Below are 27,309 nucleotides of genomic sequence, written 5' to 3' on the forward strand. Positions count from 1 at the left end.
TATGTAGCTGGGTACCCATGAGGCTTGGCGATAAACGATCCTGGAAGCAACCTGTTGCGTCCACGTTTTTTTGCCCTATGCCTTGATAAAGGGAACCCCTGGTGGCCCCAAAAAGATAAATAAAGGTGTCTTGTTTTTTTTCCCCACTATTTTCATGCACATGCGCACAGCAGTAGCAACAATGTTTGACTTATAAAAACGTCCTGGAGCCATTAAGAGGCTCTAGCAGGACGTTTTTATAAGTCAGGTTGTCATAAAGTGGTTACTGGATACATATCGACTGTCACTAGAGTAAAAGGCAATTTTTTTGCTTTTGAAGATGATGTACATTTGCTCCTGTCTCTGCAGACATTGATGAGTGCCGCCTGACTCCCAGAAGACTGTGCCTGAATGGAAAATGTGAGAATACACCTGGAAGTTTTGTCTGCGTTTGTCCTGCAGGCTTTACTGCCAATGCGCAGGGCACAGACTGTCAAGGTGAGCATAATGTTCCCAAAAGGGTATAATGAAGAGTAGGCAGAGAACAATATGCAACTGAATGTATATCAAATTCAGTATAGCACACACTGAGGGATTTCAGTGTCAGTAGCCTATAGCCTTATACAATCCATTCAGCTACTGCTGTGCTGCAGTTCTGGGCGGGCATCAACTTTCATAACCCCTGAAGCCATAGGGAGGCCCAAACCTCTTACACTGCCTTTAATGCGGCCCCTTCTCCAAATAGGGAAGTAACCATTGAGGCGGGGGGGGGGGGGGGGGTATGAATGACTAGGGGTGTGCTCTGACCAAAGTATTGCTCCAGGATTTCTAGCTATGTCCCTGACTGCTGCCATACTTCTTACTTGCATGTGACACTGGTCTGTTATGATGGGGTACCCCCAAGGGGCAATTATTGTCACAATTGTGTCTGGGCTATACAGTATACCGTAAATACATATAAATAACAGAAATAATATTATGCCATATTGAGCCCCTTTTTCTAGACACATTTGAAGGGGACCTGAACTCTTGTACAGGACAGAAGGAAAACCCAGAGAAATGCACCCTGTATGTATTTAGAGAGTTTAGCCTGTCTAATTCCCCCTCATCTCTGACTATTCACAAGTTGTGATTTGATCTTTCAGAAGAGCAGCAAATTGGTAAACACAGGATGTTAACCCTATGTCTGCTTCCATAAGAGCAAGAAATAGACACACTGCAGATTTATTGCAGGATTTGTATCAGTTGTAACAAAGAAATGTTTTTCTTTAAAGGCTATCATGCTGTTTTGTATGTTTTAGTGCAGAGAGGAAGTTCTGAGTTCAGGTCCACTTTAAGACATTCCTAGCAAATATATTTTCATCTGTTCAAATGACTTGACTTACCCACCTAAGCCTGTTACCTTTCACTATTCCACATCATTGTGCAAAACCAAATAATGAATCTCACAGCTGGCTCTGCAGCGCCACCTGTCTCCTTTAATGAGGATAATCATACATTTTTGTAGCATTCTTCAGTCAGTGTCAAAGCCACATTTTAGCATCAGCATGTTATTCATAACAAGATAAAAATCATCAGTGATGGTCCACATTGCCTGGGACATCATAGTGAAAGCTTAACACAAACAATATGTGTATGCTACGATTCAAAGCAGCCCTGGATAGGAGGATCAATTAAAGGAACATATTTTCATGTTGGTGCTGTATATCTACTGAGTGCACCATATTTCTGCATAAGTATTGTATTATACAGATATGTATTCTGATTGCTCCAAAGGTTTTAAAAATAATACAATTGAAGTGAGAAAAATCACACTGTTCAAATGAGTCTGTGCAGAACACTTGTAATGATATGATAGAGGCTCTCACGTTTGTTGGCCCAGACTCACAGGCACTGTTTTTTTGTACAGACCTGAAGAAGAGGTAGAGGCCTGCAAAACGCGTTGTCCTTTTAGTGCTCATAAAATACTTATCAGTTTTTCTGGTTCCTTTGTACTATTTCTTCAGGTGAGGTTAGCCAATATACCTCTCCTATATACTGTAACTGCATTTATAGTTTACAGATACCAATATACAGTACATTATTATTTTATTTTTTTTGTATTTATATAGCGCCAACATCTTCCGCAGTGCTGTACAGTGTATATATAGTCTTGTCACTAACTGTCCCTCAAAGGAGCTCACAATCTAGTCCCTACCATAGTCTTATGTCTATGTATGTATTTTGTAGTACATGTATATTTTAGTCTAGGGCCAATTTAGGGGGGCGCCAATTAACTTATCTGTATGTTTTTGGGATGTGGGAGGAAAACGGAGTACCTGGAGGAAACCCACGCAGACACAGGGACAACATACAAACTCCTTGCAGATGTTGGCCTGGCTGGGATTGCAAGGCGAGAGCGCTAACCACTACGCCACCGTAGTATATACATACTGTATAATACATTGGGGGTACCTCTGAACCTGCATTTTTTTGGAGCGTTTGCGCTCCAATGCAAAAGATAAGAGCACTGCAAAATCACGTTTGAATCGATGTACAAAAGTGATTTTGTCTGGATTTTATCATTTTACTACACAAACCACACAAAAAGAAAACACCAAAAAACGCAATTTTTAATTGCAATGCTTTGCAGATTGCTAGAACTAAACTTAAATAAAATCATTTAAAGCACCAGAAATTGCTGAACTTAACTTTAGCAAAACCGCTGAGTGATTGCAATAGGGATCAGCGATCCTAAGTGGATATTAAAACAAAGGCTTGCATTTGAGTTTTACTAGATTTCCTAATGTGCAATTTACATTTTTTTTCCTTTTGCAAACTACTGAAAAGTTTTTGACTATATTTTCAGAATGATTGCCAGTATTAACCCTGTGTTCCCCCACCAGACACAGATGAGTGTCGGCAGACTCCACGCCCCTGCGGATCAGGGAGGTGCCTCAATACACCCGGCAGTTTCCGCTGCTCTTGTTCTGTTGGTTACAGGCTGAATGCAGAAGGCAGTGACTGCATTGGTAAGATGTACAGTAATAATGTGCTGTATTATCATTCTTGAGAGTAAATCTTTTATCATTATTTTATTTAGTATTCATATAGCGCCAACATCTTCCGCAGCGCTGTACAGAGTTTATTGTCTTGTCACTTAACTGTCCCTCAGAGTGGGTCACAATCTAATCCCTACCATAGTCATATGTATATGTATGTATCCTGTAGTAAATGTATCACAGTCTAGGACCAATTTAGGGAAATCCAATTAACTTATTTATATGTTTTTGGGATGTGGGAGGAAAGCGGAGCGCTCAGAAAACCCACGCAGACACGGGGAGAACATACAAACTTCATGCAGATAGTGCCCCGGCTGGGGTTCGATCCGGGGATCCAGCGCTGCAAGACAAGAGTGCTAATCACTACGCCACCGTGCTGCCCAATTTTACAATCACACGCATGTAAAAAGTAGTTTTCCAGACTCCACTGGATAACTTTGCTTAGGCAATGGAAGATTCTGATATCCCTCTAGATATATATACAACCGGCTCATGTAATGAGACATTGCAGAAAGCTGAAGAAACTTCCTATTTCCTGAGTCAATTATGCAAACAAAGAAATGAGAATTTGTGGCTGTTCTATCCACCAAATTACGGACTATCACCATGGTCGCTATTTTGATTTTCTTGACATGTTTAGATAATCATTTCTGGCTGTAGACTAAAATAGTACGGCAGTTTTTAACAATATTAATTTACAAGAGGGCGTTGCATAAATAATAATTTTGATAGGTCATGTTAATCCCTTACATACCAAAAGTCTCTGGCCCCTTAATGATCAGAGACTGCTGGTACCAAAAACCGCAGCATACCGACAAATTGCCGCCAGGGCCGGCCCTCTAATGAGGCGGGGTGAAACTTTTGCCTCAGGCGGCAAAGTTCTAGGGGCGGCAACCGCCCGTCCGTGGGTGCGGGGGGGGGGGGGAGGGGTAGCTGGCAGGACAGGGTATTGGGCCTAGCGGTGGGGAGGGGGGTCGGACCCCCCCTCCCTCGCCTGGGTCCCCCGATCTGCGCTCCCCTCCAGCTTTAAATGTAGAGTAAGCAGCCAACAGCCAGTAAGAGGCACGGGCGGGGGATCACTCACCTCTTCCTCGTTCCAGCGTGCGCTCTACTGACGTCACTTCCTGCAACGCCGCCCAAAGTATTGTACGTGGCCGGCGTTTCAGGAAGTGACGTCAGTGGAGCGCACGTTGGAACGAGGAAGGTGAGTGATCCCCTGCCCGTGCCTCTTACTGTCTGTCGGCTGCTTACTCTACATTTAAAGCTGGAGGGGAGCGCAGATCGGGGGACCCAGGCGAGGGAGGGGGGGTCCGACCCCCCTCCCCACTGCTAGGCCCAATACCCCCGTCCTGCCCGCTACCCCTCCAGCTCAGCGTCCCCCCACGGAGGAGGGGGGCGGCGTCAATTTTTTCAAAATTTGCCTCAGGCGGCAAAAAGTCTAGGGTCGGCCCTGATTGCCGCACATACCTGCCGCTCCCGCTAGACTCCCATCACCGCAGGTCCCTCTCTCTTCAGTCTCTATGATGGCAGAGTGCTGTCAGCCGATCATGAGCTGCTTTCATTGGCTCCTGACGCTGTATATCAATGTAAGCCAATGGGATTGGCTTACAGTGGTCACGCGGTCAGGAGCCAATGAAACCCTCTCCTAACCTGCTCACACAGCTCTGCAGTCATAGAGACGGCAGGGTGAGTGAACTGCGGTGTGGAGACAGCGGCACGATCATCGCTAGCGGCAGGAACGCTCATTTCCGAAGCAGTAAAATCTACGTCCTGTCAGAGCCGCAGCACCACCTGCAGGACGTAGATTAGTACTGCTTCGGTCCGGTCCAGTTAATTTTGTAAAAAAAAAAAAAAAATTTACACATTATAATTTTTATCAAAATTCTGATCCTTGTTCCATGCCCAGAGGAGTAATTAAGCTAATGAATTCTATGTTTGACTGTGTGATGACACAAAACGACTATCTGAATGTGTAATATTTTTGTAATGCATGCGGGCATGTGGGCCAAAACTGGATCATTTGCCATCTTCTATAAAAAGTATTAATCAATGTAATATTCTGTCTCATCTGACAGACATAAATGAGTGTGAGAATCCAGGAGCCTGTGCCGGGCAGGAGTGTATCAATACACCGGGGTCATTTCAGTGCCGCCAGTGCAGAGCCGGGTACAGACTGCAGAACCGGCGATGCATGGGTAAGGATCTGTTTAGCTTGAGTTGGTAGACCTGGAGAATGTTCTACTGTTGCCACTAATTTAAAAAAGGGAGTGAGCTGGTCATTTTTTTGTACTCTGCATCTTGTCGGTGCGTACATGCAAAAAGGGGCGCCGGGGAAATCTGAGCGTTAGAAATAGCCACTAGTAGCATAGCGGCAGAATTACCAATATTTTACTATTGGGCAGTGGTAATTGCGATTTTAAAATATAGGTAAATTTTACAGATATTTTACTAATGCTACATAACATTATTATTACACTAGCCTTCCTTCTACTGATGCCTACCCTAATCGAACCCTTCATTGTTGTCTCACCCTAACCCACCGATGCCTAACCCTAGCCGACCCCTTCATTGATGTCTCACCCTAAACCACTTTCCCACCGATGCCTTACCTTAACAGCCTTCCCCAACCAATGCCTAAACCCAACTCACCCCACATGAATGCCTAACCCTACCCTGTTACCTGCCGCAAGACCGCTGATATCTGTGCTGCCAAAATAATGCCATAATACACATAAAATAATGGGTGCTACAGAAGTTTGACCACATCCAAAGGCACCCATGTTAAAGCAGATCCAAGATGAAAAACTAACTGTAACAAGTAACTTGTCTATATATCTTATCTAAAGTTTAGATAGTTTACACAGCAAATCTAGCTGCAAATAGCTTTAATAGAAAATGATTATTTCCTCATGTAATGCAATGACAGCAGCCATGTTGTTTGTAAACATTACACAGAGGCAGGCTTATCTGTATCTTGAGCACTTAGCCTGTGAAAAAAAACGAATTCCCCCTCCTCCCTCCTCCGCCTCTGAAATCAATGGCTAGTAACACCTCCTCCTCCTCCTCCTGCCCAGACTGAGCTCCCATGAGCCCTTGCTACTGCCAAGGCTCTCTGAAAACCTGTGGGCGTGGTTTATTTAGTTTATAGGGAATTAGAGTATTAAAACAAAAACAAAAAAGTATTTGGCTTGAGGAATGCCTTATAAACAATAGGAAAGGAACACAATTATGCAATGAGTAAAAGTTCACCTCGGATCCACTTTAACTGCGGCTATGAGGGGAAATTTGGATGTCAGATACACATGATAAAAAGCAAGCGCTGGGGACACCCGCAATACAAACTGCAGATAAAGTGCCTGCTATTGGTGGGCGCAGGTTGTATAGCACGCCGCTACGGTGCTTGCAATTTTATCGGGCACCTCCAGTGGCCAAATTTTCCCTCACAGACGCTATTAGTACGGGCACCTATGGGGCAGGCAAATTTCTGAGGGGCCTCTGGAGCCCAAATATCCTGTCATCCAACAAATGGGAATTTTCCCAGATTTGGTTAAGTACCGGCATTGGTTGTGCTTTGTTGGATTTACAGAAATGATTGCTTACTTTGGTCTCAATTCACTAAGATCATGCTGGAGATAAGGCAAGAGAAAACTTAGCTCCACATAAGAGAGAGTTATCTTATCTCTTTATTTCTTAAGTTACCTCCTCTGTAGTTAAGTTACCTCCTCTGTAGTTATTTTACCTCCTCTGTAGTTAATTTACCTCCTCTGTAGTTATTTTCACATGCAGTTAATAAACAGCCTGTCTTTAACTCTGGAGTTATTTTAAGGATTGAAGAGTTAACTTAAAGACAAAAGAGTTAACTTTAGGTTTGCCTGAGGTAAAATGTTTCCTGAATACTACATGCCTTATCACCATGGTAACAACTCTAGAAGAGTTATTAAAGACAGGAGATAAGCTTAGTGAATTGAGGCCATTGTCTATTATGTGCCCCCTCTCTACATTAGCTTTTGCGCAGCAGTGGTCTGAAAGACCTTTTTGATTCATTGACACTAGTGATGACATGAACTAATTGTCCATGTGTAATTCTCTCTCTAGATATCAATGAGTGTCAGAATGAGTCTACTTGTGGACCCAATGGTAAATGTACCAACACTGAAGGCTCCTTCCAATGTGAGTGTGCTCCAGGCTTCCGAGTGAACAGCGATGGATCTCGGTGCACAGGTCAGAGAAACTCTTAGGTCTGGTTTCCATTTTAAACGCATCAATGCAGTTTTTGAATCACTTGCGTTTTGCCAATCGCAAGGAAGCTATTCGGTATATGTAAATCATGGTACAAGATTTCCACTGATGTAATACAGTTCTCACCAAATCACCAACACAGAGCCTGTTGCAATTTTGTGCGCTAAGCTGAATGGGACTTTGGAATCATAAGAAAAGCATAGCATGCAATCAGGAAAGACATTTGTTTCTCCTCTCCAAGTCAGTAAGATAAGAAGGCTTATGTTTGACAACTAGAACCTTCAGCTCCCTCAACAATTTTTCTATTGGATTAAGGTCTGGAGACTGGACAGGCCACTCCAGGACATTGAAGTTCTTTTACTTCAGCCACTCCTTTGTTGCCGCGGTGTTCTTGGGGTCACAGTTAGCATTCTTCTACCTACAAACAGAATTGTAAAGATGAAACCGACACCGTCAATATAAGTATAAGCTCTTTTATTGGCACAAAACAGCTATCATAACGACGTTTCAGGGCAGCCACCCCTTTATCAAGCTAAGCTGTTTGCCATCAAATTTACAAATGACATACAAGCTCTTGTCTTATTATTTTCATATTCACATGCTGTTATATCTTTATGCATGTCTGCAATATAATAACCTTTTGCTGACAGTTCCCCTTTAATGTCATTGCCATGTACAGACACGAGTGGTGTCAATCTTTAATGAGCATCAGTTGGACCTCCTGTCTCCTTCCTGCCTCCTCTTCCTGTCCTTAGACGATGTCAGCTATTGAGTACTTTTGTACGCATGTCATGTGTTATTGTTTATAGTTGTAGGCTATTGCCTATTGGCTGGTGTGGCTGGTGCACACCTCCCCTTCCATCTGCCATTGCGCGCGGCGAGTTTTCGCTGCTAGCATAGGCGTTGTCAGGACAACATGGGAGGCGGCACGATTGCTCCGCCTACCCCATGTTACGTGGGTCAGTTCCCCATCTGGTCCGCCAGGCTGGCGGCCTGCTGGGAGATGCGGCCATACGTATCTTGACATCCAGGCGTGTCTCTGCCCCGCAGCAATAGGTAAGTGTGGGAGGAAGGGGAGGATACATATTCAAACGCTCCTATGAAATGTGACCAGTGTAGTTCCCCATTAGGTCCGCTCTGAGGACGGACTGCAGGATTGGTGGATGGTAGAAATTTGCTGTGATTGGTTACAAGTCTGCCATGTTGGGTATATAAAATGCTTGTATGTCATTTGTAAATTTGATGGCAAACAGCTTAGCTTGATAAAGGGGCAGCTGCCCTGAAACATAGTTATGATAGCTGTTTTGTGCCAATAAAAGAGCTTATACTTATATTGACGGTGCCGGTTTCATCTTTACAATTCTACAAGTGAGCCAGTGTGCAGCTGGCTTAACCGAGGCACGTCACAGATAGCTCCACTACTACTTCTATCTACAAACAGGGCAGACCGTATTACTGTGTTTTAAAAGTAACTTCAGCTCTGTCTTCTGACGGCGCTGAAGTTACTCTCTGTGCGCCGCTATAGCCGTAATTTCTATTACGGCCTATGGTGGCACCGGCTGCGCCCAAATCTTCCTGCACTGGATTGCCAGTGTTCGTCACAGGGTTGTGGTCTCCTTCTGGCGTGGAAAAAGGAAGTGTCGGAGTCACATGAAGACCAATGAGAACCACAACCCTGTGACCCTTTTCACTACTTTTGGTGCTGAACTGTGGTGTATAGTATAATTTGAACAACAACACTACCTACAATTATAGACAAGTCATTTCTTGGTCAGAGGACAAAAGAGCAAAATCAGCAGGGGATCAAATACTTCCTTCCCTCACTGTATGTATAATATTAGCTGACACAACAGCCAGAACTGCTATAGACAACCCTTTGGAATGATCAGTATTCTCCTATAGAAATGATTTCCTCTAACAAACTATGGTGAAAACATTTGATTGATCTAATCATGATATAGATTAGCAAGCATCTGATTAGCTGGTCCCAATCACATGATCAGCACGTCATCTCTGCTTCCTGTGTATGCTAAAAGGGAATGCAATGTCAACCAACCGGTAAGAAATGTATTAATCTATGACATGATCAAAGATCATATACTTATCCATTGTTTACTGCAGTCATCATCTATATTCCCTTTTGGTACGGGGATGAGAAGCTTCCAATGTGTATAAAATTGATTTTAAAATCAAATGTAAAAGAAGTAAGGTAATGATAGCTTACCCAAAGTTGGAGGTCTAGAGAGCGAGGCGCTCAGTTGCAGTTCAGGCACATTATTGACCCGAGGTTGTTGTATTGTAGCCCATGAAACACGTTGTTTTTTTGTGCAATAAATTTCCTTTGCTTATACAGGCTTTGACATTAATATTTGGGTAAGTTACCCTACCTTACTTCTTTTACATTTAACATCAATTTTATACACATTGGGTTCCTCTCATTCCCTGTAGCAATAAATGTTCACCCTCTTTTGAGGTAAGAAAAAGCAGTCTCTAATTGTTAGAGAGAGAGCAACCACACCACCGAGAAACTAGTCATCTACCCCAGTGTGGGACACACGCTGAAGGTGGTTGCTGTTTGGCAACCCTGGTTTGTGAGTACTCCTCTTTTATGACTCAATATCAACTTCATATACCAGACGTACTACACCATATTGGGCTCCTACTCTTCCCTTGTATGTTTCTTTTTCTCTCATCAAGGTCACTTCATATACTCCCCATATCTATACTGCCTACACATCAGTACTGGCACTCCTTAGCAAAGCAGGTGTCCTACTTTCATATAACACAATTGTATTTATTCACCTCTTCTTGTTTTTTCCCTCAGACATTAATGAATGCGCAGAAGGAGAGTACTGCTTTCCTCGCGGTGAATGCCAGAACACAGAAGGCTCTTACAGATGTGTGTGTGCAGAAGGCTATGTCACCACTCCTGATGGATCATCATGTGTTGGTATGACAAAACAACGCAAAACTCCTTTAATTGAGGTTTCTCTGCATATAATAATCTGATGGTACCCATACATTGTTGATGCCTATTGTCCAAGGCAAGTCCATTTCACAAGGAAAGAGATTTGTGATAGTCTTTTATTTGTGCTTACAGTGGCATAGCTACAAACTATGGGGCCTCATAGCAGAATTTTTGTGGTGTCATCAGATCGAGGCACTCTTGAGCAATGCTACCTGCCCCTATCCTATGAATATGAGTTGACAGGACAAGTTCCATTCCCATGCAATGTACACTGTGTATAGTCCATGGGCACTGAGACAAAGTCAGAGGGTAGAGAAACAAAGTGAACACATCAAGTACCACCTGGGCCCCTCCTCTCCATTGCCCCATAGCATCTGCTATGGCTATTTCTAGGCTCCTGTGTGCTTGTCTAGTTCATTAGACTAATGGACTTTCGCGGTCGTACTACATGGTATCGCGCAGCAATTCGGTTTACCCCCCATAAGGCTAAATCACATGCTACGAAGAGAGGACCATGCATAGCGTGCGCTCGTTACAATTACCCCGTTCTCCCTCAAGTAACTCGAGGTGATGGCTGCGGTAGTTATAATGAATTAACCACCTTGTGTGGCTGATTGCTGATTAAAATGGTACTGTGCTTTCAACTGAGAGTGCAAAAATAACTTATGATGATCTAAACAATAACTGATTTTTCTTTTACTTCAACATACAAGTTTATCGACTGCTTCTAATAAAATTGCAGAAATGACTCAGCAGCAGGCATGCTCCTTGTACACTGTTTTCTGATGTGATAAGCACTGAACAGAAGGATAATTGTGAGTGAGAAACAGTCATTTTAAAGTAAACCTGAAGTGAAAATACACTTGTGAGATAATGAATTGTATGTGTAGTATGGATGATTAATAGAGCATTAGTAGTATAGAAAAGAATCTCATTTTTTTTAGTCGCATATCTTTATTTTTAAGATTGCATCAGACTGTTACAGCTGCAGTTTAGAATCCACACTCTGCCTTCTAAGCTGAAAAAAATTAAAAAAATAATGACCCTTTGAACTTTCCTGCACTAAAGCCTTATTGTCTCCATTCTTCCTGACAGAGATCAGCCTTTTCGCTTCTTTTTACTTTTCAGGAAACCAGAGTGAATTTGACAAGCTGTTGACAAGCTCTTTTGCATAGATAACAAGTTTTGTTTTTTGTTTTTTACTTTTACTGTACTGGAAAACAGAAAGGGACCTCACATCATTCCTATTATACGTGTATATGTTTATCCCATCATGTCACATGTGACTTCAGGTGTCACTTCGGGACTGTAGCTTGTTTACTAGAAGTAAAAACACAGTGTAGCAGCTTACACTATAAACACTGGGGTTGGCATTCCTGTATCTTGAAAAGGGTGTAAATTATACAATGCAAGTATGTTGGATCATTGATCGAGTCCCATTTAACTTATTTAAATGAGTATTAGTTGTAGGTATACTGTCTTTGAAGTTCCCAGCAGATGCTGTCAGTAAGAAGTCTCACCTTTCTCTTTCTGAAGGGCAGAACATGCTGCTTGGCAGTAAGAGTTGCAAACATGTCTGTGTGGGAACTTCTTGAGAACGGTCTCTTGACGCAATCACTAATGATCATTTTAGGAGCAAGTACTCAACAACGTGTATATAATTTTAGTTAATGGAAAGGGAGGTGGAAACAAGGGAATCAGGAACAGATTATTTGCAGTTCTGAGAGAGAGTGGTTTACAATATAAACAAAGGTGGCAGGCAATCAAACTGTCCAACCAGCTCATCAGATGGGAGCACGCACCCTCCTACATCAATAAATAAAGGAAGGAGTTGTAGCCTGATGAATGTTTTTGCAAAAATTTTACTCCTGAGATTACAAAGCTAAGCAGTTAGACACTGTCTCCACAGAGGAAAACTGATACAATACTGGTGTACATTTGTGTGGCATCTGGAGAGAAGGATATTTATGGAGTCAGACCCTTTTATAACGTGACCATAGAGTGATTTCTCTGGACATCTTAATGGGAAACCATAATGGGTTTTAGTTTATTTGATTTAATTTTGGGAATGTTTATAACCTGTTACATTATTAAAAGGCCCCTAAAGTTCAGATTTTAAACTTTATAGTAAGCCTTTTGTAAACATTGGCTATCTGACCAGAGGCCTTATTACTTTATTATGCCCTCCCCTAATGCTGTCCATTGTAACCACTCTCATGTTGTGTTAATACATCTGTGTTGGATGTTTCCTTTCTTAAGCTATGACTACAATTCGTCCCATTGGGATGATTTTAAGTCTAATAAAACTATTTGAAACTAAAGGTGGCCACTAACGGTCCAATTCCTAGCGAAAAATCGTTAGAGCGGTCAGAAATTCTGATCGGATTGGTTGTAAATAATCTCAGTTGATGGGCACAATCGATTACGAACAATTATAAAATAAGTTGTCCGATTGGATTTTCGTCACACCAAAATTTGGATTTTCTTGTTGTTTGTGACAGATAGGAAGCAAAGATTGGTTCGTTGATGGTGTAGTAAACGATTTTTTTTCCGTACAGAATTATCTGATCGCTCAAACGATTTTTTGCTAGAAATTGGACTGTTAGTGGCCACCTTAAGAGGGAGGTTACAGGGCCAATGCACACTCATCCACATCCCTGGCAATCAACACAGATAATCTCCAATCATTGCAAGCGCTTGTCAAAAAAGTCTGCAGATTCTCACCAGTTATTTATTGGCCACTTACAGTCATGTAATAGCAACAAATCATTAGCAACCAATACTAGGTCAGAAGGGAACCCCTAACCTATTTGGATGTATGTCTGGGGACCACCTAGCCAGCACATGTAAAATACTTAATTATTAATTATTAAAGTAGGCCCAGCATCAGAAAAGCATATGAGCCAGAAACTGCCTATTACTGAAAATATGAAACATTTGTATGCTGTCAAGAGCAATCTCTAAGTGCCATGTTAGCTTCCAGCTTGCCATTGTCACAGCCTTCACCAAGTCACTGTCTACTGGACAGCTCCATGTTGCAATAAGGAATTAATGGCAGTGTTGCATAGGCAGAGCTATGGAGAGGATGAGCCTTAAAGCGGACCCAAACCAAACTTTTTTTCTTAATTCAAAATATTTAGTTGCACCACTCTGACACATACAAAGATAAATTAACTGTCCTTCAAGCCTATGAGCATTTGAGTGCATGCTTTTCACCCTTCTCTTTTCATAACTAGGGTTATACAGGTGGCAGCCATTACTTCTGAGCTTAGTAGGAGGTTTTAGATCATGGGTGTGTTTGTCATCAGCTACCCTCCCTCACAGGGGCGTCGTCTATGTTAAATCTAACACAAGCCGAGATCACCTCCCCAGTGACCAGTGGCGTAGCTTAGGAGCTGTGGGTCCAGATGCAAGTTTTACATTGGGGCCCCCCAAGCACTCTATACATAACAATTGATACGGCACACCAAAACCTGCCAATGGCAACTACAGTGTCAGAGGTGTAAGAAGGGAATGGGGAGATGTTTGTTAATGATTACCACTATTTTAAGCATCTATAGAAGTGAATATTATGAGCACAGGACCAATAGACAGCTAATACTGAAGTTCAGGGAGGGCCCTACGGGGCCCCTCTGTCCCAAGGGCCCCGATGCGGTCACAACCTCTGCACCCCCTATTGCTACGCCCCTGCCTGTGACATCATCAGTGGCAGCCTATGTTTTGTTTTTGTTTTTTATCTCCTCCACCAGTCTGCCGGATTCTGTCCCGGCAATATGAAAGGAAGGGAGGGGTTCCTCCAATAAATGTAAAATATTTTACATTTGTCATCATGCAGCTGAAAAAAGGCTGCTATTTATTATTATAAGTTAGAAAATAGATTTTATTTTTGAAATCTTGTATTTTTAATTTGGGTCCACTTTAACAACTTGATGGGTTTTTTTCCCCTTGTGGACCAGAGCAATTTTCACCTGTCAGTGCTCCTCCCTTTGTTTCGCCAATAACTTAATTACTACTAATCACAGCGTAATGATCTGTATCTTGTTTTTCTCGCCACCAATTAGGCTTTCTTTGGGAGGTACAGTATGCTAAGAATTATTTTATCCTAAATGCATTTTAACCACTTGAGGACCTAGGGCTTTCTACCCCTTAAGGACCGGCCACTTTTTTTCCATTCAGACCACTGCAGCTTTCACGGTTTATTGCTCGCTCATACAACCTACCACCTAAATGAGTTTTGGCTCCTTTTCTTGTCACTAATACAGCTTTCTTTTGGGGCTATTTGATTGCTCCTGCGATTTTTACTTTTTATTATATTCATCAAAAAAGACATGAATTTTGGCAAAAAAATGATTTTTTTAACTTTCTGTGCTGACATTTTTCAAATAAAGTAAAATTTCTGTATACATGCAGCGCGAAAAATGTGGACAAACATGTTTTTGATAAAAAAAAAAAAACCCATTCAGTGTATATTTATTGGTTTGGGTAAAAGTTATAGCGTTTACAAACTATGGTGCAAAAAGTGAATTTTCCCATTTTCAAGCATCTCTGACTTTTCTGACCCCCTGTCATGTTTCATGAGGGGCTAGAATTCCAGGATAGTATAAATACCCCCCAAATGACCCCATTTTGGAAAGAAGACATCCCAAAGTATTCACTGAGAGGCATAGTGAGTTCATAGAAGATATTATTTTTTGTCACAAGTAAGCGGAAAATGACACTTTGTGAGAAAAAAAAAAAAAAGTTTCCATTTCTTCTAACTTGCGACAAAAAAAAATGAAATCTGCCACGGACTCACCATGCCCCTCTCTGAATACCTTGAAGGGTCTACTTTCCAAAATGGGATCATTTGTGGGGTGTGTTTACTGTCCTGACATTTTGGGGGGTGCTAAATTGTAAGCACCCCTGTAAAGCCTAAAGGTGCTCATTGGACTTTGGACCCCTTAGCGCAGTTAGGCTGCAAAAAAGTGCCACACATGTGGTATTGCCGTACTCAGGAGAAGTAGTATAATGTGTTTTGGGGTGTATTTTTACACATACCCATGCTGGGTGGGAGAAATATCTCTGTAAATGACAATTGTTTGATTTTTTTTTTTTTACACACAATTGTACATTTACAGAGATATTTCTCCCACTCAGCATGGATATGTGTAAAAATACACCCCAAAACACATTATACTACTTCTCCTGAGTACGGCGATACCACATGTGTGGCACTTTTTTGCACCCTAACTGCGCTAAAGGGCCCAAAGTCCAATGAGTACCTTTAGGATTTCACAGGTCATTTTGAGAAATTTCGTTTCAAGACTACTCCTCACGGTTTAGGGCCCCTAAAATGCCAGGGCAGTATAGGAACCCCACAAATGACCCCATTTTAGAAAGAAGACACCCCAAGGTATTCCGTTAGTAGTATGGCGAGTTCATAGAAGATTTTATTTTTTGTCACAAGTTAGCGGAAAATGACACTTTGTGAAAAAACACAATTAAAATCAATTTCCGCTAACTTTTGACAAAAAATAAAATCTTCTATGAACTCACCATACCCCTAACGGAATACCTTGGGGTGTCTTCTTTCTAAAATGGGGTCATTTGTGGGGTTCCTATACTGCCCTGGCATTTTAGGGGCCCTAAACCGTGAGGAGTAGTCTTGAAACGAAATTTCTCAAAATGACCTGTGAAATCCTAAAGGTACTCATTGGACTTTGGGCCCTTTAGCGCAGTTAGGGTGCAAAAAAGTGCCACACATGTGGTATCGCCATACTCGGGAGAAGTAGTACAATGTGTTTTGAGGTGTATTTTTACACATACCCATGCTGGGTGGGAGAAATACCTCTGTAAATGGACAATTGTGTGTAAAAAAATCAAAAGATTGTCATTTACAGAGGTATTTCTCCCACCCAGCATGGGTATGTGTAAAAATACACCCCAAAACACATTGTACTACTTCTCCCGAGTACGGCGATACCACATGTGTGGCACTTTTTTGCACCCTAACTGCACTAAGGGGCATAAAGTCCAATGAGTACCTTTAGGATTTCACAGGTCATTTTTGTTTCAAGACTACTCCTCACGGTTTAGGGCCCCTAAAATGCCAGGGCAGTATAGGAACCCCACTAATGACCCCATTTTAGAAAGAAGACACCCCAAGGTATTCCGTTAGGAGTATGGTGAGTTCATAGAAGTTTTTATTTTTTTGTCACAAGTTAGCGGAAATTGATTTTAATAGTTTTTTTTCACAAAGTGTCATTTTCCGCTAACTTGTGACAAAAAATAAAAACTTCTATGAACTCACCATACTCCTAACGGAATACCTTGGGGTGTCTTCTTTCTAAAATGGGGTCATTTGTGGGGTTCCTATACTGCCCTGGCATTTTAGGGGCCCTAAACCGTGAGGAGTAGTCTTGAAACCAAATGTCGCAAAATGACCTGTGAAATCCTAAAGGTACTCATTGGACTTTGGGCCCCTTAGCGTACTTAGGGTGTAAAAAAGTGCCACACGTGGTACCGCTGTACTCAGGAGAAGTAGTATAATGCGTTTTGGGGTGTATTTTTACACATACCCATGCTAAGTGGGAGAAATATCTCTGTAAATGACAATTGTTTGATTTTTTTACACACAATTGTCCATTTACATAGAAATTTCTCCCACCCAGCATGGGTATGTGTAAAAATACACCCCAAAACACATTATACTACTTTTCCTGAGTACGGCGGTACCACATGTGTGACACTTTTTTGCAGCCTAGGTGCGCTAAGGGGCCCAACGTCCTATTCACAGGTCATTTTGAAGCATTTGTTTTCTAGACTACTCCTCGCGGTTTAGGGCCCCTAAAATGCCAGGGCAGTATAGGAACCCCACAAGTGACCCCATTTTAGAAAGAAGACACCCCAAGGTATTCCGTTAGGTGTATGGCGAGTTCATAGAAGATTTTATTTTTTGTCACAAGTTAGTGAAAAATGACACTTTGTGAAAAAAAACCAATAAAAATTAATTTCCGCTAACTTTTGACAAAAAATAAAATCTTCTATGAACTCGTCATACACCTAACAGAATACCTTGGGGTGTCTTTTTTTCTAAAATGGGGTCACTTGTGGGGTTCCTATACCGCCCTGGCATTTTACAGGCCCAAAACCGTGAGTAGTCTGGAAACCAAATGTCTCAAAATGACTGTTCAGGGGTATAAGCATCTGCAAATTTTGATGACAGGTGGTCTATGAGGGGGCGAATTTTGTGGAACCGGTCATAAGCAGGGTGGCCTTTTAGATGACAGGTTGTATTGGGCCTGATCTGATGGATAGGAGTGCTAGGGGGGTGACAGGAGGTGATTGATGGGTGTCTCAGGGGGTGGTTAGAGGGGAAAATAGATGCAATCAATGCACTGGGGAGGTGATCGGAAGGGGGTCTGAGGGTTTGGCCGAGTGATCAGGAGCCCACACGGGGCAAATTGGGGCCTGATCTGATGGGTAGGTGTGCTAGGGGGTGACAGGAGGTGATTGATGGGTGTCTCAAGGTGTGATTAGAGGGGGGAATAGATGCAAGCAATGCACTGGCGAGGTGATCAGGGCTGGGGTCTGAGGGCATTCTGAGGGTGTGGGCGGGTGATTGAGTGCCCTAGGGGCAGATAAGGGTCTAATCTGATAGGTAGCAGTGACAGGGGGTGATTGATGGGTAATTAGTGGGTGTTTAGGGTAGAGAATAGATGGAAACACTGCGCTTGGGTGGTGATCTGATGTCGGATCTGCGGGCGATCTATTGGTGTGGGTGGGTGATCAGTTTGCCCGCAAGGGGCAGGTTAGGGGCTGATTGATGGGTGGCAGTGACAGCGGGTGATTGATGGGTGGCAGTGACAGGGGGTGATCGTGACAGGGGGTGATTGATGGGTGATTGATAGGTGATTGACAGGTAATCAGTGGGTTATTACAGGGGAGAACAGATGTAAATATTGCACTGGCGAATTGATAAGGGGGGGTCTGAGGGCAATCTGAGCGTGTAGGCGGGCGATTGGGTGCCCGCAAGGGGCAGATTAGGGTCTGATCTGATGGGTAACAGTGACAGGTGGTGATAGGGGGTGATTGATGGGTAATTAGTGGGTGTTTAGGGTAGAGAATAGATGGAAACACTGCGCTTGGGTGGTGATCTGATGTCGGATCTGCGGGCGATCTATTGGTGTGGGTGGGTGATCAGTTTGCCCGCAAGGGGCAGGTTAGGGGCTGATTGTTGGGTGGCAGTGACAGGGGGTGATTGATGGGTGATAGGTGATTGGCAGGTGATTGACAGGTGATCAGTGGGTTATTACAGGGAAGGACAGATGTAAATATTGCACTGGCGAATTGATAAGGGGGGGTCTGAGGGCAATCTGAGCGTGTAGGCGGGCGATTGGGTGCCCGCAAGGGGCAGATTAGGGTCTGATCTGATGGGTAACAGTGACAGGTGGTGATAGGGGGTGATTGATGGGTAATTAGTGGGTGTTTAGAGAAGATAACAGATGTAAACGATACATTTGGGAGGTAATCTGACGGCGGGTTTGCGGGCGATCTAATGGTGTGGGTGGGTGATCAGATTGCCCGCAAGGGGCAGGTTAGGGGCTGATTGATGGGTGGCAGTGACAGGGGGTGATTGACGGGTGATTGACGGGTGATTGACAGGTGATTGACAGGTGATCAGGGGGATAGATGCATACAGTAAACAGGGGGGGGTGGTCTGGGGGGGGGGTCTGGGGAGAATCTGAGGGGTGGGGGGTGATCAGGAGGGGGCAGGGAGCAGGGGGGGGGATAAAAAAAAATAGCGTTGACAGATAGTGACAGGGAGTGATTGATGGGTGATTAGGGGGGTGATTGGGTGCAAACAGGGGTCTGGGGGGTGGGCAGGGGGGGTCTGATGGGTGCTGTGGGCGATCTGGGGCAGGGGGGGGAGAAATCAGTGTGCTTGGGTGCAGACTAGGGTGGCAGCAGCCTGCCCTGGTGGTCCCTCGGACACTGGGATCACCAGGGCAGGAGGCAGCCTGTATAATACACTTTGTAAACATTACAAAGTGTATTATACACTTTGTATGCGGCGATCGCGGGGTTAACATCCCGCCGGCGCTTCCGTATAGCCGGCGGGATGTTGCGGCGAGCGGTGACAGGCGCCGGCGGAGGATCGCGTCACGGATGACGCGATCGCTCCGCCCATGCCCTTAAATGGACCGCCGCCTCTGTGGGTGAGCCGGTCCTTAAGGGCTCCACTTCCCGGCCGCCTCTGTGCGTTAGGCGGTCGGGAAGTGGTTAACATGAATAATCAGAAAAAAAATTTAAATAATGAATTATTTCTCAGTTTTTGGCCATCATAGTGTTAAAATAAAACGTTCTACTGTGGATAAAAGCCGCACATTTTATTTGCCCGTTTGTCCCGGTTATTGCAACGTTTAAAAACAATTTCCCTAATACAATGTACGGTGCCAATATTTTATTTGGAAATAAAGGTGCATTTTTTCAGTTTTGCGTACATCACTAATTACAAGCCCATAAATTAAAAATTAATAGCAATATACCGCCTTGACATAAATTTTAAAAAAGTTCAGTCCCTAAGGTAACTACTTATATTTTTTTTATGTACATTTTTTTTCCCTATATCAAAAAAAAGTTTGTGTACTATGGGAGGGTGTGGGAAGGAAATAGTTAATTATAAAAGTCAGTGTGTGGATTTTTATTAAATAAAAATGAATTTTGGTGTAATTTACTATTTGGCCACAAGATGTCCTCAGTCATTATTTCCGATTCACGTACATAAGCACGTGAATCGGAAGGCATGCCAGTGTAACAACAAGAAGATACAATGAATGCCAGCGTCTCATAGATACCGGTATTCATTGAATCGGGGACTTCGAATTATGAATGGGAATTGCGGTCCCATTCATTAACCTCCTTGCTAAGCAGCGGTAACGGCGGTGCGCACGCGCGGGTGAACGGGAGCGAGCGTCGGCTGCACGCTGCTGCAGACTTGCATTCACGGCCCTGGTGCATCCTGTGAACTTTGCAGGGCTGTGAATGTACTGCACGGCGTGCATCAAGTAGTTAAAGTTTGTACATTAGACCAACAAATGACCGTCCACACAACCAAGCGATTGCATTACTTGTATTTTCCGTGCACCAACCAAATGAACGACCAACTCATTTGCATACTGCACACTCAGCGGAACAACGCACTGCACCATATGGCTGCAATCAAAACAAGTCATCATTCAAAAGACTTGTACAGACATTGTCGACTATACAATATCAGTGCAACAGTGGTGTGAGTTGATCCATAGGACAAAGCGCCTGTTATCAGTCCCCATCTAGTCGTTGGTCATGTGTTTACACGTCCAACTATCGTCTAATGATAGTTGGGCAGAAAATTTGTACAAGCCTGTATACAAAGGCTGTATGAGCCTTTAAAGAGAAACTCCGAACAAGAATTGAACTTTATCCCAATCAGTAGCTGACACCCCCTTTTACATGAGAAATCTATTCCTTTTCACAAACAGACCTTCAGGGGGCGCTGTATGACTGGTATTGTGGTGAAACCCCTCCCACAAAGAAATTCTGAGTATGTACTCTTGGCAGTTTCCTGTCTGTGAACCTTGCTGCATTGTGGGAAAAAGCTGTTTACAGCTGTTTCCAACTGCCAAAAAACATGCAGCAGCTACATCACCTGCCAACAGTAAAAATGTCACCATGTAATAAATGTCAGAATATAAATCAGGGATTTAAAAGATTTTACAACGGGCAAACAGTGACGAAATCATTTATACATAATTATTGTAAAAATGAAGCACTTTTTTTATTACATTATTTTCACTGGAATTCCTCTTTAAGGAGACTCTTCCATCCAGTCAGAAAACTGACAGAATCTGCAAAGACCCAGATGAATACAACTATTAGACAATTTGTTAGACAAGATTACATTGATTGGGAAACTTGGTTTGGCCTGGATTACAATGTGAGACATAATACTTCTTTCAACACAGTGTAATTTTTTTAATCAAAGGAGAACTGTAACAAGAGGTATATGGAGGCTGACATTTTTCTTTCCTTTTAAGAAATACCTGTTGCCTGGCTATCCTGCTGATCCTCTGCCCCTAATACTTTAAGCCATAGACCCTGAACAAGTATTAAGCAGATCAGGTGTTTCTGACTTTGTCAGATCTGACTAGATTAGCTGCATGCTTGTTTTTGGTGTTATTCAGACAATACTGCAGCTAAATAGACCAAACAACAAAGATGTGAAATCTTGCGCTGTGAAGGCGCCGTCAGTGGTTGGTCGGTGGTGGTCACACTCTAGCACTCTAGCTGCTCCTACAGAACCCAGCTGTCGGGAGGCTTAGGCAAAAAAAAAAATAAAAATTGGTAGAGGAGGAACGCTCCGTAATGTAACAACGTTTATTAAAACGAAATGAGCATTAAAAGATTCACTTACTAAACAAGCATAAAAACAAGCATGTAGTTCTTCAATCCTTCCTGGGTGGGTGCAGCCTCAAACTACCGTGGCCATCGGAGTTGAGCGGATGAGGTGGAAATGGACCCTGGGTGCCCCACCGTGGGGTAAACGTGTGCTGGTGACGTTATGACACGTTTCGGCATTCCACGCCTTTATCAGATAACCTGAACGGTCATCTGCAAGCCGGAAGGAGGAAGTGTGCGTAGTGAGGCTTGCAACGTGTCCAATAGGTCGTGTGCAATCTGTATGGAGCACAGGCAGGACAGCAGAATTGTGGGTAAATAACCCCTTATCATCCAGCCACACAGCTGCGGCAATTAAGGCTCATTTTAATTACGAATTTGTGATTACTCGTGAGCCCATCCCTGCTGCCAGGCAACTGGTATTGTTTAAAAGGTAATAAATGTGGCACCCTCCATATTCTTCTCACTTCAGTTTTTCCTTTAACCACTTCAGCCTAGTGTCGAAAATCATATGCATCCAAGCAAAGTTCAAAAAAGTCCTGGAGCGTACAATCACGCTACCAGGAACTATAAGGAGGTTTTATTTTTGTTTTTTTTGCAGAAATACCGCGTTCTCTGTTTAGAAAGCGTCAGTTTTTCTGTGGGGAACTTAGATCGGTGAATGGTAATACTATTCCCATTAACTGATCGGGGGGGTAATGGCAGGCAGCGGGAGCGTGGCAGCTGCACAGTCTATCTGGACGGATATATCCGTCCAGATAGACTTAAGTGGTTAAAGAGGAACTCCAGTGAAAATAATGTAATAAAAAAAAGTGTTTCATTTTTACAATTATTATGTATAAATGATTTAGTCAGTGTTTGCCCATTGTAAAATCTTTTTAATCCCTGATTTATATTCTGACATTTATTGCATGGTGACATTTTTACTGTTGGCAGGTGATGTAGCTGCTGCATGTTTTTTGGGCAGTTGGAAACAGCTGTAAACAGCTATTTCCCACAATGCAGCAAGGATCACAGACAGGAAATTGCCAATAGTACGTACTCAGAATTTATTTGTGGGAGGGGTTTCACCACAATATCAGCCATACAGCGCCCCCTGATGGTCTGTTTGTGAAAAGAAACAGATTTCTCATGTAAAAGGGGCTATCAGCTACTGATTGGAATAAAGTTCAATTCTTGGTTAGAGTTTCTCTTTAAAAAAAAATTGTAAGCTCCAGTAGTTTTTTGTTGTTGTTTTTTATGTTTTAAACTCTTGTGGGACTGGGTAAAGGGATAAAGGAATGTGGAACCAGGTAAGGGATAGAGATCAAACCATGCCAAAATCAATGAAATAACTCAATGAGCCTGACTTAGTAAGGTTCTGCAGGTCTGAAGAGCGATGGAGAATATGGATCATTCCACAAACTTGGCCTAGATATCAAATGCTTGTTAACTGGTGACATTTTGAATTTGAATAAATCTTAAAAAGGTCAGGAGAGGTTATGGACTCTCCTAGTCTTCAGCATTGGAGAACACAAATCAGGCCAAGTGTATAGGCTTATGTGCTTTACTTTCTATACACCATAGAGCTTTGTGTAATTTTTTTTTGTAGGGCCACATGAGTTACAAAATACCACAGTGAGAGGCAAAAATTGACACTGTTGAAAAATTAAACTTTAACAGTGCTTTGTTCACTCAACAATTTTTTTATTTTTATCTGACCAGACAAGGATGAATGTCAGGAGGGGACCCTCTGCCAGGGAGGCCGGTGTACCAACACTGTTGGCTCGTTCCAGTGTGCTTGTCCTACGGGATTCAGAGCCACAGCTGACAAAGTCAACTGTGCAGGTGAGATGGGGGATACTCTCAGGCCTCCTCCTCTAGAAGGAAATGCAGTATTATAAAATCGTGTGCGTTTTTATTTTGCAGATATTGATGAGTGCGCGGAGAGGGGAGGATCTGTCTGTGGAACTCAGACCTGTGAGAACACAATGGGCTCCTATAAATGTATAGCAGTCTGTGATACGGGTTACAGGCTGACATCGTCTGGTGACTGTGCAGGTGAGAAGAAATGTCTGCTCTGCCATCACAATCTCATCATTTGGTATAATGCAGGGATGTGGATCTCCAGTCCTCAAGCAAGCCCTGTTAAACCAGCGCAGAAGATTCGGGTGCAGCCGGCGCCACCATAGGACGTAATAGGAATTACGGCTATAGCTGTGCTCAGTGAGCAGTAGCTGGCAGCCAAATTACATCATTCCCCACCATCCACGTCGACCTGGAAAGGGAATGATAATGAATGCCGCCGTGACTTGTTGAGGAGCAGGGTAAGCCGTTTATCAGCTTTATCCTGCACCCAAATCCCCGGCAGAATATTCATAGGTATGCTCCTCAAGAGCAGAGGTCCTCACACATTTTCGGCACAGCTCAAGTTGATTGATGGGACTGAATCAGGAAAGGTTCTGGCATGGATATTGCCCGCGAGGACTAGAGGCCTCTGAAGATAGACCCAATAATCAGATGCTCTCTCCCGTCATTCTAGTGCAGTATGGAGCAATGCAAGCGGAAATCTGAGCGGTTGCTTTAGACAGCAACTACACTTCCTCCAATTTCACCTACCGGTATGTCTCACAATCATCACTTACTTAATTGTTCAAAGCCAACATTTCAGCTCACAAAAATGACTTGACCAATAATACTCAGGCCCCACGTCATGTGTGCAGGTATCTGTGATAGTTCTCAGTCTCTGTATCTGGGAGGCCTCAAGAATTAAGGAGTGCAGAATAAAAGAGCCTGACCATGGCTTCTTTCCAGTCGCAATGTATATTATTTCAGAAGTCTTTTTGGTTAGAGAGGCACTATAGTGACATATTGTAGAATGCAGTAACACTTTATATATAGTGCTGTATATATATATATGTATGTAGTCCCACCCTCCAACTGCTACTTAGCCTAGGCTGTTTAGCTTTGCAGTAATTCTCCTCCCAGAGCATTCTGAGAAACTAGGCAACTAGGCATTATTTTCACTGGCTTTAACCTCCCTGGCGGTAAGCCCGAGCTGAGGTCGGGCTATGCCGCCGGGAGGCACCGCTCAGGCCCCGCTGGGCCGATTTGCATAATTTTTTTTTTGTTACACGCAGCTAGCACTTTGCTAGCTGCGTGTAACCTCCGATCGCCGCCGCTACCCGCCGATCCGCCGCTATCCGTCGCGCCGCAGCCGCCCCCCCCCCCCTCACACCCCGTGCGCTGCCTGGCCAATCAGTGCCAGGCAGCGCTGTGGGGTGGATCGGATTCCCCTTTGACGTCACGACGTCGATGACGCCATGGCGACGGGGGAAGCCCTCCAAGAGATCCCGTTCTTTGAACGGGATCTCTTGATCTCCGATCGCCCAAGGCGATCGGAGGGGCTGGGGGGATGCCGCTGTTGTCTCGCTACATGAAAAATGTTTTTTTTTAAAAAAAAACGTATTTGCTGCCCCCTGGTGGATTTTAATAAACCGCCAGGGAGGTTAACATTCTCCGAAACAAACATTCTGCAGAGTTCACCGAACAGGACTAAAGATGTTGCCACTTGTGATAAATCTGGAAGAGCAGGCAGGAAGACCACTCATACCTCTAGAAACACAACATATTCCTGTTTCCCCATCACTGCGGCGCTGCGGGGCCCCGCTGACTGAGGTCTATTAGCAAGGGGAGGACCGAGGATTGTTGTATAGAGGAGGTGGATGCCCACTCAGTCACAAGGTAAAACGGGCGGCGGATGTGGGGTGGGTATGCCGCTGTCCTGTCCCTGCCACCTGATGCACGCCTTTCATCTGGCGCCATGGGCGGACCACCCCAGCCACTATCCAAGTGGACACTTTAACATCTCTGGCGTTCAACTGCCCCAGGATGTCTGTGCAAAAAGTGATTCAATTAATTTTCATAACTTTTTTTCCTGCAACTTGCCAAATTGTGTCAAGCAAGGGTCAAGCAAGGGTCTAGTATACAGTGCAGGAGAGTATTGATGTGTATGCACGTCAACACTGTTCCCAGCATGTTTTGTATTGACCTGTATAACCATCCATAACGCTAGGGAGGTTAAAAGGAGTAGACACCCCTTATTCAACACCCCCTAACTCATAGATGATGTATTGCACCGATGTGGGGCATAGTGCAAATGATGCCATGACTCTCAACTTTCCAACTATATGCAGATTTCCAAAGGGGAATAAATATCTTTTAAACAGGGAACAGTCAAATTTGGTAGATGGTATAATACATAAGTACTGCATATCTTGCAACTTCCTGAGATGGGAAAGAGGGACAGCCAAGGCCCAAACTATGTAAGGGAAGTACACACCCCTGAAACTACTCCTCCAGTTATGAACAGAATAGGAATCATTTATCTATGCAAACAAATCCTGTTTCATGGCACTGTAAGCTATGTGATGTTTAGTTGATTTTGTTATTATGTTTTACTTTAAATAAAGCTCACAATTGTGAAAAAAGAATAGGAATCATTTAGCAAAATGCAGATTTGTATGCATTTGTGGACCTCCAAAACAATCTCCAGCATAATAAAATGGATATCACAAAAACACACAAGCAAAAACAATAAATTTGTAGATTATCCCCATGTGTAGAGGGACCTTTATATAAATACAGTACTTACATATTGTATAATATACAGTATAGTTTTCTGACAATGGATACAATTTTAAATTAAGAACATCACACGTTCTGCTGCCTCTCTATAATACGTAGAGGCAACCCTTAATTATTAAAGCACAACGGAGTTCAGATAAAAAAAAATGCAAGTAAATACTATTAGCTCATGAGAAAATGTACAGCATTTCACCTTCTCATTTTTTCCCAGATGTTAACGAGTGCGCCAACAACTCTACTATCTGTGGGGAAAATGCCATTTGTGAGAATCTGATTGGCTCCTACCGATGCACATGTAACTGGGGTCATGAGATGTCCAGTGAGGGCCAGAACTGTGTGGGTAAGTTACTGATGTATGAAGCAGTGGTTGTTTAACACTGTATGGGTATTATGTGAACAGGTAATCCCAAATTGTATGTGGCTTGGAATGAGGCCAATCAAATGCACTTCCTGTCGATTTTGATTGGCCTTATTCCAAACAGTGTTCAATTTGACCATCTCTACCGATCAGCAAGTGGTTCTTGCTAAGGTGGCTGGTCCAGGCTGCCTATGCCGAGAAACTAGCGTATATATACAGAAGCCCAAGACCACCTGATGTGTTGGGATCAAATTGGCCACATTCAGAAAATTGTTCTCCTACTCAATACGCCTGAGTCATAGGCCCTCTTGCATAGCAACAGAATCTATAGGCTAGCAACACGTCTGTACAGCCTCGGCTCAGAACTGTTGTTCAAAGAATCGGGCGTAGATTCCTGCCAGATGACGGTCCTCATACGTCTATGGATTGTTGAAAGATTATCTTTTTGTGTTCATCATTTTCATGTTATGTTTTTTGTATGTTTCAGATATAGATGAATGCTTGGAATATGGTGATTCTATCTGTGGTACTATGCGCTGCCAGAATACACCAGGATCCTACAAGTGTATTAGCGACTGTGAGACTGGCTATCAGCTGTCCCTAACAGGAGATTGCGTTGGTGAGTCACTAATACATTCTGAGGGTAAAAAAAAAAAAAAAATAGTAACATAAAAAATCAT

The 27,309-nt window shown here is 43.2% G+C and overlaps 2 protein-coding genes across 26 annotated transcripts in view; one reads left to right on the plus strand and one right to left on the minus strand.

Annotated features, from left to right (window-relative positions):
- Window positions 1-27,309, minus strand: part of HIPK4 (homeodomain interacting protein kinase 4) — a 546,520-nt gene that overhangs the window by 392,022 nt on the left and 127,189 nt on the right. The gene's annotated exons all lie outside the window — the stretch shown is intronic.
- Window positions 1-27,309, plus strand: part of LTBP4 (latent transforming growth factor beta binding protein 4) — a 312,121-nt gene that overhangs the window by 245,388 nt on the left and 39,424 nt on the right. For all 6 annotated transcript variants that reach the window (XM_068250800.1, XM_068250802.1, XM_068250803.1 and 3 more), the window contains 9 exons: window positions 349-477; window positions 2,865-2,990; window positions 5,096-5,215; window positions 7,116-7,241; window positions 10,084-10,209; window positions 23,350-23,472; window positions 23,554-23,685; window positions 26,483-26,611; window positions 27,117-27,248. In XM_068250800.1, the coding sequence (XP_068106901.1) occupies window positions 349-477; window positions 2,865-2,990; window positions 5,096-5,215; window positions 7,116-7,241; window positions 10,084-10,209; window positions 23,350-23,472; window positions 23,554-23,685; window positions 26,483-26,611; window positions 27,117-27,248 (1,143 nt within the window). The remainder of the gene's footprint in view (window positions 1-348; window positions 478-2,864; window positions 2,991-5,095; window positions 5,216-7,115; window positions 7,242-10,083; window positions 10,210-23,349; window positions 23,473-23,553; window positions 23,686-26,482; window positions 26,612-27,116; window positions 27,249-27,309) is intronic.

This window comes from Hyperolius riggenbachi, chromosome 8 (genome assembly GCF_040937935.1).
Source record: "Hyperolius riggenbachi isolate aHypRig1 chromosome 8, aHypRig1.pri, whole genome shotgun sequence".
Lineage (NCBI taxonomy): Eukaryota > Metazoa > Chordata > Amphibia > Anura > Hyperoliidae > Hyperolius > Hyperolius riggenbachi.